General features: G+C 47.1%; 1 protein-coding gene across 1 annotated transcript in view; it reads right to left on the bottom strand.

The window, feature by feature from the left end:
- The window catches only part of LOC138864584 (uncharacterized), a gene marked incomplete at its 5' end in the record, with an annotated part of 52,221 nt that overhangs the window by 3,769 nt on the left and 35,952 nt on the right, over positions 1-12,500 (bottom strand). The window contains 1 exon segment of the mRNA XM_070132385.1: positions 5,895-5,934. Within this exon segment, the coding sequence (XP_069988486.1) occupies positions 5,895-5,934 (40 nt within the window).

Below are 12,500 nucleotides of genomic sequence, written 5' to 3'. Positions count from 1 at the left end.
CCTCTCTCCTCCTTCCTTCTCCCCTCTCCCCTCCTTCTCCCCTCCTCTCCCCTCTCCTCCCTCTCCCGTCTCTCCCCTCTCCTCCTTCTCTCCCCTCCCCTTCTCCCCTCTCCTCCCTCTCCTTCCTCTCCCCTTTCCTTCCTCTGCTCTCCTCTCCCTCTCCTTCTCCCCTCTCCTCCTTCTCCTTCTCCTCCCTCCTTATCCTTATCCTTCCTCTCCTCTCCTCCCTCTCCCTTCTCTCCCCTCTCCTTCTCCCCTCTCCTCCTTCTCTCCCCTCCTTATCCTTCTCCTCTCCCCTCTCCTTCCTCTCCTTCTCTCCCTCATCAATCTCGCTCCGACGCCTTCTCTCTCTATCTCATCTACATACTTGATCTCTCATGATACTCTTACTGAGGGGGGGACGCTCCAGGGAGGGGTGTGGGGTGGGGAGGAGGGATGAAGAGGAGGGGTGGGATAGGAGGGGTGGGAAGGGGTTGGGGATTAAGAGGATGTCAGGACAGGGGGGGAAGGATGGGGTCAAAGGTCATCAGCTGGAGGGTGAAAGGGGTAGGGAGAGGGGGAGGGGGAGTGAGGTGTCACGGAGGATAAGCCGAAAGGACTAAATGGAAGGGTGTTAGGAGGAGGAGAAGTGTGAGTGAGAAGGAGGAGAAGGGGGAGAGAAAGGAGGAGAAAGGAGAGGGGAAGGGAAGAGAAAGGAGAGAGGGGAAGGAGGAGGAGGAGGAGGAGAGGGGAAAGCGCGGAGAGATAAGGGAGAGAGTAAAGGAGAGGAGAAGGGAGGAGAGAAAAGGAAGAGGGGAAGGGGAGGGTAAAGAGAGGAGAAGTGGAGGGTAAGGGGAAGCAGAAGAGGAAGGGGGAGAGGAGGACAAGAGAAGGGGAAGGGAAGAAAAAGAGGAGGGGAAGGAAGGAGATGAAGGGGAATGAAATAGACTAGAGATTGAGCGTAAGGGGGATAAACAGATAAGTAGATAGATGGATAATTAGACTGATAGATAATCAGTTAAGGATATATATATATATAATATATATATATATATATATATATATATATATATATATATATATATATATATATAGATAGATAGATAGATAGATAGATAGATAGATAGACAGATAGATAAAAAGATAGATAGATAGATAGATAAAAGATAGATAGATAGATAGAATATAAAGAGTAGACAGACAGACAGATAGAGAAATTGATAAGCAGACAGATAGACAGATAGATAGAGAGAGAGAAAAATGCCTCACCAATCCTTCAAATACAAAAAACAAAGAACCATTTCGAGAAACAAACAAACAAACAAACAAAACAAAAAGCATAAAACCGAAGTCCTCAGAGGAACGAACAAACAACAACAACAACAACAACAAAATCAACATTACATTCCGTATGTATCTAATACCGGAATGAAACAGCGTGCTGAGTTATTTATTTTCCAAAAAGCAGGGAGGGGAAAGAGGCAAAGAGAAAGAGGGGGAGAGGGAGAGAGAGGGGAGAGAGGGGGAGAAGGGAGAGAGGCGGAGAGAGGGGGAAGAGGCAAGAGAAAGAGGGGGCAGAGGGAGGGAGAGAGGGAGAGGGAGGGAGAGGGGGAGGGAGGGAGAGGGAGGAGTGGGAGAGGGGGAGGGAGGGAGAGGGGGGGTGAGGGGGAGGAGAGTGTGAGGGGGGAGGGGGAGAGAGGGAGAGAGGGGAAGAGGTGGAGAGAGTGTGAGAGGGGGAGGGGGAGAGAGTGTGAGGAGGAGAGGTGCAGAGACGGGAGAGGTGGAGAGAGGGAGAGAAGGAGAGAGGGGGAGAGAATGTGGGGGGAGGGGAAGGGGGGGGGGCGAATATATTCAAAAGAAATTTCATTTACGTGAGTGGTTTTTAGGACCACGAGCTACCTTCGGCGCCCATACAAAGGGAGGAAGGAAATGAGGGTGAAGGGAGAGGGGAAGGGAGAGGGGAAGGGAGGGAAGGGTGAGAAGAGAAGGGAAAGTGAGAGGAGAGGGGAAGAGAGGGGAAGGGAGAGGGGGACAGTGGAAGGGGGCAGGGAAGGGAAGGAGGAGGGGAAGGGTGAAGGGAGAGGGGAAGGGAGAGGGGAAGGGAGAGGGGGGAGGGAAGGGGGAGAAGAGAAGGGAAGGGAGAGGGGAAGGGTGAAGGGAGAGGGAAGGGAGAGGGGAAGGGAGAGAGGGGGGAGGGAAGGGGGAGAAGAGAAGGGAAGGGAGAGGGGTCAGGAGAAGGGGGAGAAGAGAAGGGAAGGAGAGGAGAGGGAGAGGGGTCAGGAGAAGGGGAGAGGGGGGGGGGGAGGGAGATTGGGGAAGGGGGAAGGGAGAGGGGAAGTGGGAGAGAAGAGAAGGGAAGGAGAGAGGAGAGGGGGAAGGGAGAGGGTGGAAGAGGGAAGGGAGAGGGGGAAGGGGAAGGGAAAGGAGAGGGAGAGGGAGGAGGGTGAGGAGAAGGGGGAGAGACTAAAAGAAGAGGAGGGGGCGAAAAGGAGAAAGAGGAGGAGCAAAAGAAGATAAAAAGAAGGACGAAAAGAAGTGAGAGAGTCCTTAAGAAAAAAAAGAAGAAGAAAAAAGAAAAAAGAACCAAAATAAAAACAACACCAAAGACGCAAAGGGGCCGATGACAACGGAAGGGGCAGGAGAGAGAGAGAGAGAGAGAGAGAGAGAGAGAGAGAGAGAGAGAGAGAGAGAGAGAGAGAGAGAGAGAGAGAGAGCAAGAGAGAGAGAGAGAGAGAGAGAGAGAGAGAAAGAGAGAGCGAGCGAGAGAGAGAGAGAGAGAGAGAGAGAGAGAGAGAGAGAGAGAGAGAGAGAGAGAGAGAGAGAGAGAGAGCGAGAGCGAGAGCGAGAGCGAGAGCGAGAGCGAGCGAGCAAGCGTGAGAGAGAGTGAGAGAGTGAGAGACAGAGAGAGAGAGAGAGAGAGAGAGAGAGAGAGAGAGAGAGAGAGAGAGAGAGAAAGAGAGAGAGAGAGAAGAAGGAGAAGAAGAAGAAGAAGAAGAAGAAGAAGAAGAAGAAGAAGAAGAAGAAAGGAGAGAGAGAGAGAGTGGGGGGGGGGGGGGGGGGGGCTCAGGGCAACTGGGGAAGATCTAAGACCTAGGTAAGGGGAGACGGGGGGGGGGGAGGAGCCTAAGGCCCGAGCGAGGAGACAAATTCAGTGGTTGCGGCCGTAGACAAAGTAACCCAATGTACATAAATACACATAAATCTAACCATTCTCTTTCTACGTCTCCTCTCCGTCCTCTCGCTTTCGTCTTCTCTCCCTCTTTTCTCTCGGTTTCTCTTCTCTTTCTCCTTCTTCTCGCTTTCTCTTCTCTCCCTCTTATCTCTCGCCTCCTCTTCTCTCACTTTCCTCTCGCTTTCTCTTCTCTCCCTCTTTTCTCTCACTTTCTCTTCTCTCCCTCTTTTCTCTCGCCTCCTCTTCTCTCACTTTCCTCTCGCTTTCTCTTCTCTCCCTCTTTTCTCTCGCCTCCTCTTCTCTCACTTTCCTCTCGCTTTCTCTTCTCTCCCTCTTTTCTCTGTTTCTCTTCACTTTCTCCTTCCTCTCGCCACCCTCTCTCCCCCTTTCTCCGCGTATGCTCCTTTGTTCCCCTATCATCTCACTTCTTTTCTCCCCTCTTCTTTCGCCTCCTCTTCTCTCCTTCTTTCCTCTCACTTCTCTCTCTTTCCTCTTCTTCCCCTCCATCCCTCTTCCCTCTCACTTCCCTCCCTTTTTTCTTTTAACCTCCTCTCCTCTCCCCCCTTTCCTCTCTCTTCCTCCTTTCTCCCCCTCTCCCCGCGTCTCCAATTCCCTTCCCTCTCCCTCTCTCTTCCGTGACACTAAATCAACGATAATTAACTAGACAGACAAATAATAATATCGTTTGTGGTATCCAATTACGAATTAATTACGCTCTCCCTTTCAAAGAAAAGAAAAGAACGAAAGAGAGAAAGAAAGAGAGAAAGAAAGAAAAGAAAAAAGAAAAAAAAACGATTTACGAACGTCTTCTAACAGGCCCGACATTAAGCTCTATGCATCCGGCGGCAATAAAGAAATGAGATGAGATTAATGTCTCTCGGATAGCTATTAAATCGGCGAATCTCTTTTGGTATTTTAGAAGGAAGAGGAAGTGAAAGAAGCGGAGGGGGGATGAGGAAGGAAGGGGGAGTAGGCAAAGTAGAAGGGAAATGAGAGAAAGGAAAGAGGAAAAGGGAGATTAAGGAAGAAGAAGGAGTAAAGCAGACCAGAGGCGGAATAGGAATAAAGAAGGAAAACCCCGAAAGGAGACACATCACTCAAAATAGGACAGTCACCCCTCGAACTTCCGCCGCGAGTCCACAGAAAACGGGATCGGGCGGGAACCTAAGCCCTGGTTCCTCGTACAAAGAAAGACACTTAAGTTACTTTAAGTTACTTTAAAGGGGTCATCTTGTCACGGAATTGAGCAGTTACGTCCACTTGGCTCCCCTCTGCGGTGTCTCGGCATTCGGCCCCAATTGTTTGCGCTGTCCTCGGAGGGATGCGAGCCCAGGATATGGCCACCATAGGACTAGTGCCTCTTGACTCCTCTTCTCGTGTAGAAAAAAAAAAAAAAAATAAATAAATAAAAATGAAGGAAAATTCTCGTGTAGAAAAAAAATATATATACATATATAATGAAAAAATAAAAGTGAAGGAAAAAGGAAGAAGAAAAAGAAGGGAATCTTGATATGAAATCTCTTCTTTACAGAATACTTATGCTTTCCTGGAAGTAATCCGAGAGAGAGAGAGAGAGAATTAGAGAGAGAGAGAATGAGAGAGAGAGAATGAGAGAGAGAGAATGAGAGAGAGAGAATGAGAGAGAGAGAGAGAGAATGAGAGAGAGAGAGAGAGAGAGAGAGAGAGAGAGAGAGAGAGAGAGAGAGAGAGAGAGAGAGAGAGAGAGAGAGAGAGAGAGTGAGAAAGAAAGTGAAAGAGAAAAAGACAGAAACAAAAAGACAAAGAGAAACAAAAATGGAAAAAAAACAAAAAAGCGAAAAGTGAGAAAGATGAAAGAACGCGAAACCGAAAAAAAGGTGATAATCCCCCACCCCCACCACCACCACCCCGCCCACAGGTCCTCCCCCCCCAAAACCCCCGCCGCCCCGCCGCCCTCAGCTGCTCCGGGCGGGGGGGGGGGGGGGGGGGGAGAAGACATCGCCGAGCTCGAACAAAACGCGTCGATACTGCAAGTCATGTCGGCATCATGTCAATTATTCACGGCTACGAAAGGCTGAGCCATTTGCTTCGGAAAACGTCGATAGCGAAATGAATTTGTAATCTGTACGGTGGGCTGGCGGAATTTTTTTTTCTTTCTTTCTTTATCGTTTTCTTCTTCTTCTTCTTCGTTTCTTCTTGTTCTTGTTCTTGTTCTTGTTCTCTCTCTCTCTCTCTCTCTCTCTCTCTCTCTCTCTCTCTCTCTCTCTCTCTCTCTCTCTCTCTCTTTACGGTGGGCTGGCGGAATTTTTTTTTTCTTTCTTTATCGTATTCTTCTTCTTCTTCTTCTTCTTCTTCTTCTCTCTCTCTCTCTCTCTCTCTCTCTCTCTCTCTCTCTCTCTCTCTCTCTCTCTTCTCTTTTTAATAGAATGTTTGATATTCGAAAATGAGCGTTTAACTTACGTCTACCGGTCTATTTTGTATTCTGTCTTTGTCGATTTCTTATCAAATTAAACGCCCTCCCCCCCCTTTTAATCACAAAGGAAATACATCCTCTAATATATATCAAAGGAACGGAAAATAAGAAAAAGAAAAAAAGATTCCTCATGCCTAATAAAAAGCTATTCAGCGTAACATTTCATTATCCAGGTCTTTGTTCCACGCCACTCAGCCAGCGAACATATTCTTTCCTCGAACACCGTGATTTGTGTGTACGTTATCTCTGTGAACGGACTCCAGCGTGTCTATTCTTTTCACACTCACATGCCTCCGTTGGCGCGGTCGACGGGATACCAAACCTCACGTACCTGAAACGAGGGGAAAAAAATGCGTTAAAAATGGAGCTTGAGTTTGCAGTCTATACTTCTGCAAATTAGTCCAGGGCGTAATTGTGTGTACGTGTGGCAGTCAGTCATTTCCGTGTGTGTTTTCATGAGTATGTGTGTGTGTGTGTGTGGGGGGGGGGGGGTTGTGGCTGCCCGAGAGGACGTGCCGATAGTGTGGTAGAGTGTATTGATGTACGTGTGTGTGTGTGTGCGTGCGTGTGTGTGTGTGTGTGTGTGTGTGTGTGTGTGTGTGTGTGTGTGTGTGTGTGTGTGTGTGTGTGTGTGTGTGTGTGTGTGTGTGTGTGTGTATGTGTGTGTGTGTGTGTGTGTGTGTGTGTGTGTGTGTGTGTGTGTGAGTGCGCATAAACGCGCGCGCGTGCGCGTTTATGCGTATGTGCGGGTATGTGAGCAGTATTAAAAAACGCACATGACATCATTAGGGGTTACAGTATATTGATGTGCGTTTATCCATGTGTACAGGTATGTGTACACTGTAAATACATACATGACATTCTTAGGTGTTACAGTATATTGATTTTATGCGTGTGTGCAGTGTAATCACGCACAGTGCATTCTTGAGCACGAATATAACCGCATCGAATGAAAACCATAAAATACATCAAAGAAAAAGAAAACAAATAGAAAAAACAAACAAACAAAAACTTCCTCTCAAAGAAGAAGCTCAATACACCCCCCCTTCCCCACCCCCTAATAAAGAAAGAGAGAGAGAGAGAGAGGGAGAGAGAGAGAGAGAGAGAGAGAGAGAGAGAGAGAGAGAGAGAGAGAGAGAGAGAGAGAGAGAGAGAGAGAGAGAGAGAGAGAAAGAAAGCAAAGAGAGAGAGAAAGCAAGAATGAAAGACAGATAGATAGAGAGACAGCGAGAGAGACGAGACAAGAGAAAGAGACAGAGACAGAGACAGAGACAGAGACAGAGACAGAGACAGAGACAGAGACAGAGACAGAGACAGAGACAGAGACAGAGACAGAGAAAGAGAGAGAGAAAGAGAAAGAAAGAAAGAAAAGCGAGAAATAGCGTAGAGAGATAAAAAGGAGAAACACAACCTTGCATTTCAGGCGGTTTCTCCCGAGGGCGTTTGGGGAAAAGCTGTTAAAGGAGAATGATTGGTTTGCTGTTATTGGTAGTTAGTTGCGTAAATCGCTTGTTTCGTGGTTTACCTGTTTCATCTTCTGCGGAGTGGGGTGGGGTGGGGGTGGGGTGGGGTGGGGTGGGGTGGGGTGCGAGTGGTCTTCTTTGCTCTTTCTTTCGTTCGAGATTTTGTTTTTGTGTGTTTGGTTTTCTTTGGTTTTGATGTGTTGTCTTTGTCGTTTTTGTTGTTTGTGTTACTTTCTCTGTGTTTGTCTGTTTGTCTGTTTGTCTCTCTCTCTCCCAGTTTCTCGTTTTCTCTCTCCTCCCCCCTTCCCTCTATCCCATTCTCTCTCTCTCTCTCTCTCTCTCTCTCTCTCTCTCTCTCTCTCTCTCTCTCTCTCTCTCTCTCTCTCTCTCTCTCTCTCTCTCTCTCTCTCTCTCTCCCTCTCCTCTCCCTCTCCCTCTCCCACCCTCCCTCCCTGCTCCCCTCTTTTCCACCCTCCCTCCCTCTCTCTCTCGTTCTCTCCCTCCCTCCTCCCTCCCTCTCTCCCTCCCTCAACTCCCTACTCCCTTTTTTCCACCCCTCACTTCCTCTCTCTCATTCCTCTCCTCCTCCCTCCCTCCCTCCCTCCCTCCCTCAACTCCCTTGCCCCCCTTTTTCCACCCCTCACTCTCACTCTCTCGTTCCCTCTTCCCTCCCAATTCTTCCTCTCCCTCCCTTCCCCCTCCCTCCCGGTTTCCATCCCCTTGTGCCGCCAACCTCTCCTCCAATAGACTCCGAGGCATCTGCAGAAGGGGCTTACGACCCGAGGACGAGCCACTAAGGGAATCGAGAGCGCAACTTGTGGGATCAAGACGTATCTCATTCTTGCTTCCCGCTTCGTTTTTGTTTTTTGTTTTTTTTTGGAGGGAATTCTCTCTTTCACTTATTTTTTTTGTGTGCGATTTTGGTGTGATTGTATTGTTTATCTTTGTTTTTATTGTTTATTATAATTTTTTTATTATAAATACTACTACGAAAATAATGAAATACAATGATCAGGAAAACTATAATTATTGCTAATATTTGTAATTATAAAGTAATAACAGACACAGTAATAATAGAGTAGAATAGTAGCAGTAATATTATAATAATAGTGGATGAGAGAGAGAGAGAGAGAGAGAGAGAGAGAGAGAGAGAGAGAGAGAGAGAGAGAGAGAGAGAGAGAGAGAGAGAGAGAGAGAGTAGAGATGAGATTTCTACAGATAAAAAAAAAAAAAAAAAAAAAAAAAAAAAAAAAGAGAGAGAGAAAGATAGCAGTACGAGAGAGAGAGGGCGAGAGAGATGCCATCAGAGAACGAGAGAGAGAGAGAGAGAGAGAGAGAGAGAGAGAAAGAGAGAGAGAGAGGAAGAGAGAGAGAGAGAAGAAGAGAGGGAGAGAGAGAGAGAGAGAGAGAAGGAGAAAGAGAGAAAGAGAGAGAGAGAGAGAGAGAGAGAGAGAGAGAGAGAGAGAGAGAGCGAGAGAGAGAGAGAGAGAGAGAGAGAGAGAGAGAGTGTGTGTGTAGGATGAATTTCTACAATAAAAAGAAAAGAGTACGAAGAAGAGGGCGAGGAATGCCATCCAGGACGAGGAGGAAGAGGAGGAAGAGAAGAAGAAGTAGGAAGAGGAGAAGAAGAAGAAGAAGAAAGAGACGACGACGAAGAAGAAGAAAGAAGACGAAGAAGAAGAACAAGAAGAAGAAGGAGAAAGAGAAGAAGAAGAAAGAAGACGATAACGAAGAACAAGAACAAGAAGGAGAAGGAGAAGATGAAGAAGAAGAGGAGGAGGAAGAAGAGCGGCCTCCACGCCCTCTGGAGAGCTATAGCGTAAACAACGAGCGATTCTCCCTGTCAATTCCTTTTAAGAGATGGTGTGTGAGTGTGTGCGTTTTTTTGCGTGTGTGCGTGCGTGTGTGTGAGTGGAGCGGTACTCTTTTCCCCTTACTCTCCCTCTCCCTTCCCTCTCTTTCTTTCTCTCCCTCTCTCCCTCTCAATCTCTCTCTCTCTCTCTCTCTCTCTCTCTCTCTCTCTCTCTCTCTCTTTCTCTCTTTCTCCCCCCCCTCTCTCTCTTTCTCTCTTTCTCCCTTCCTCTCCTTCTTCTTCCTCTCTCTCCCTCTTCTTCCTTCTCCTCTCTCTTAGTCTCCTTTTCCTGATCTCTTTCTGTCCCTCCCCCTCCTCATCTTTCCTCTTACTCTAACCCCCTTTCTTCTCCCTCCTCCCCAATCCTCCCCCATCCCCCTTCCCCTCTCCTCCCCCCCCTCCCCCCTTCCCCTCTCCTCCCCCCCCTCCCCCCTCCCCTCCCCTTCCCTCCCCCACCCTGCACTTCGCTAAAGTGACACGACTTCGGAGTCAAAGATCGCTCATCTTTTTTATCTTTTTTATTTTTTCTTATTCCGGGAGTAAATACTTGGTAAGACGGTGCCAAGCGCTGGAAGCCAAATATGTAATGGTTAATTCAGGGTGGGGGAGAAGGGAGGGAGGGAGGGAGGGAGGAGGGAGGGAAAGAAGGAGGAAGAGTTGAGGAGGGGAGGGAGAAGGAGGGGAGGAAAGAGGAAGGGAGGGAGGGAGAAGGGAAGGAAAGAGGGAGGAAAGAAAGAGTGAGGGAGGGGAGGAGGAAGGAGGGAAGAGGAGGAGAGAGAGAAAGGAGGAGGGAGAAGGAGGGAAGGGAAAGAAAGAGGGAGGGAGAAGGGAGAGAGAGGGTTAGAGGGAAGGTGTGAGGGTAAGAAAGAAAAAGGGAAAGGAGGGTGGGATGGAGGGAAGGGAGGACAGAGGGTGAGAGGAGAGGGAGCGAGGGAGAAATAGGGAGACAGGAGGGAGAAAAAGTTGAAAGGAATGTCAAGAGGAAGAGCGAAAAGACGAAGGGGAGGAAGGGAAAAGGAGATAATGAAGAGATGACACTAATAATAATCTTTGATTCTTTTCACCGCTTAGTTAAATATTTTTTTCTTTTTTTTTTCTCTCTCTCTTAATTCCTTCTGAGCCTCAGCGTGTACATATATGTTGCCATATGTAATCTACTTTTACGATAACAATAAAACACACACATACATTCACGTACTATAAAGAAAGAAAAAAAAAGAGAGAAAACACAAAAACGCACCCCCCCAAAAAAAAAAAAAAAAGAAAAAGAAAGAAAGAAAAAGAAAGAAAAAAAAAAAAAGAAAGAAAGAAGGAAAAAAGAAAGAAAGAAAGAAAGAAAGAAAGAAAGAAAGAAAGAAAGAAAGAAAATAAAGAAAGAAAGAAGAAAGAAAAAAAAAGAAAGAAAGAAAGAAAGAAAGAAAAGAAAGAAAGAAGAGAACATGCACAAAAACATCCTACTCTAAACGAGAACGAACGAAGGAGAACGAGATTACCACCAATAGATGGCGCCACCAACGACTTCCTGGAAACCGCCACGAAAAACGACCAAGATTTTTTTTTTTTTCTTTTTCGAAAGTGATGGAGGCGCCGAAGGAGGAGAGGAGGTGAAGGAGGAGGAGGAGGAGGAGGAGGAGGAAGGTCGCTCTCGCCTCAGTCTCGCCTCCCTCAACAGCCATCGAGAGGCGGGACTTGGAGCAAAGAAAGTTTTATTGTCCGGACTTCGAGGAAGAAACAAATGTGCAGAAGATTCGGGATTATCGTCGGCGAGCGGACTGACAGACGCGAACGCACACTCGCTCGAACATACATGCACACAGCTGTCAAGGACGGGCGCGCACACGTAAACGCACACACACACGCAAACACACACACACACGCACACGCACACACGCAAACACACACGCACACACACACACACACACACACACACACACACACACACACACACACACACACACACACACACACACACACACACAAACCTACATACAGGTATACATGGAGATGCACATCAGAGAGAAAGATAAACAAATAGACAGAAAAGAAAGTCAAAGCGCGTGAGAGAGTAAGTAAAAGACAGCGAGAGAGATCAAGAAAGAGAGAAGAAAGAAAAAGAAAGAAAAAATAGACAAACAGAGCGAAACACAGACATAGAGAAATAGAAAGAGAATCGGAAAAGACAGCGAGAGCGAGACCAAGAAAGAGGAAGAAAAAGAAAAGAGAGAAAGAAAGAAAAAAAGACAAACAGACCGAAACATAAACACAGATAGAAATGGAGAGAGAGAGAGATCGGAGAAAGAGAGAGAGCGGCGAGAGAGAGAGATCAAGAGAAAGAGAAATAGAAGAGACCGAGACAGAAACGACCGGAGCGAGATCAAGAGAAGGCCAAGAGAGAGAGAAGGAGAGATCAAGAAAGAAATAAAACGAAACAGAGACAGAGAGAAACGGAGAGAGAGAACGCGAAAGAACGAAAAGGAGAGAGATGAAGAAAAGAGAGGACAAAAGACGAACCCAGAGAGAGAGAAACGGAGAGAGAGAGAACGAGAGAGAACGAGAGAGAGAGAAATGAAGAGAGAGAGAGATGAGAGAGAGAGACCGAAGAGAGCGAGAAAGAGAAAGAGAGACACAGAGAAACGGAGAGAGTTCAAGAAAAAAACACGAAAGAGAAAAAGACAAAAAAAAAACGAAAGAAATAGATGAAGACAAAAAGACAAAAAAAAAGAGAAAAACAGAGCGAAACACAGACACAGAGAATTGAAGAAAGAGAAAGATGAAGAAAGAGACAAGAAGAAAGAGAAAGACAAAAAGACGAAACCCAGACACAGAGAAACGGAGAGAGAGAACGCGAAAGAACGAAAGAGAGAGAAATGAAGAAAGAAAAAGATGAAGAAAGAGACAAGAAGAAAGAGAAAGACAGACACAGAGAAACGGAGAGAGAGAACGCGAAAGAGCGAGAGAGACCGAGAGAGAACGACCAAGAAAAAGCCAAAAGAAAGACAAAAAGACAAAAACAACGAAACACAGACACAGAGAAACGGAGAGAGAACGCGAAAGAACGAAAGACAGAGATCAAGAAAAAGCCAAAAGAAAGACAAAAAGACAAAAACAACGAAACCCAGACCCAGAGAAACGGAGAGAGAGAACGCGAAAGAGCGAGAGCAGGGCGATGATCAAGTGGCCCACTTTGATGGCCCCGAAATAACTAAAATGGCGCGGATCAAAGCTGTCACGGGGCGGTCCTGGGCTGGCGGTGACAGTCCATCAGCCCGCAGACCCGCGGCACGGCACTCTTTCTCCACCTCGCTCTCGGGCCCGCTCTCCGAGGGCGCTTTCTCCACCTCCTCCTTCTCTTCTTCTTTCTTTTTCTACTCCTTCTGCTTCTTTTTCTTCTCCCTTCTTCTGGTTCCTCCCTTTCCTCTTTTTTCTTCTTTTTCTTCTATTTCTACTTCTTCTTCATCTCCTTCTCCTCCATTTCCCATCTTCTCCACCTTCTCCACCCCTTGATCTCTACCTCCACCTCCAACTTCACCTCCTTCTCCACCTCCTTCCTCCTCTTTCTTCTTCTTCTCCTCCATTTCCTTC

This window comes from Penaeus vannamei, chromosome 17 (assembly GCF_042767895.1).
Source record: "Penaeus vannamei isolate JL-2024 chromosome 17, ASM4276789v1, whole genome shotgun sequence".
Lineage (NCBI taxonomy): Eukaryota > Metazoa > Arthropoda > Malacostraca > Decapoda > Penaeidae > Penaeus > Penaeus vannamei.
This window is presented reverse-complemented; position numbering and strand designations above follow the sequence as displayed.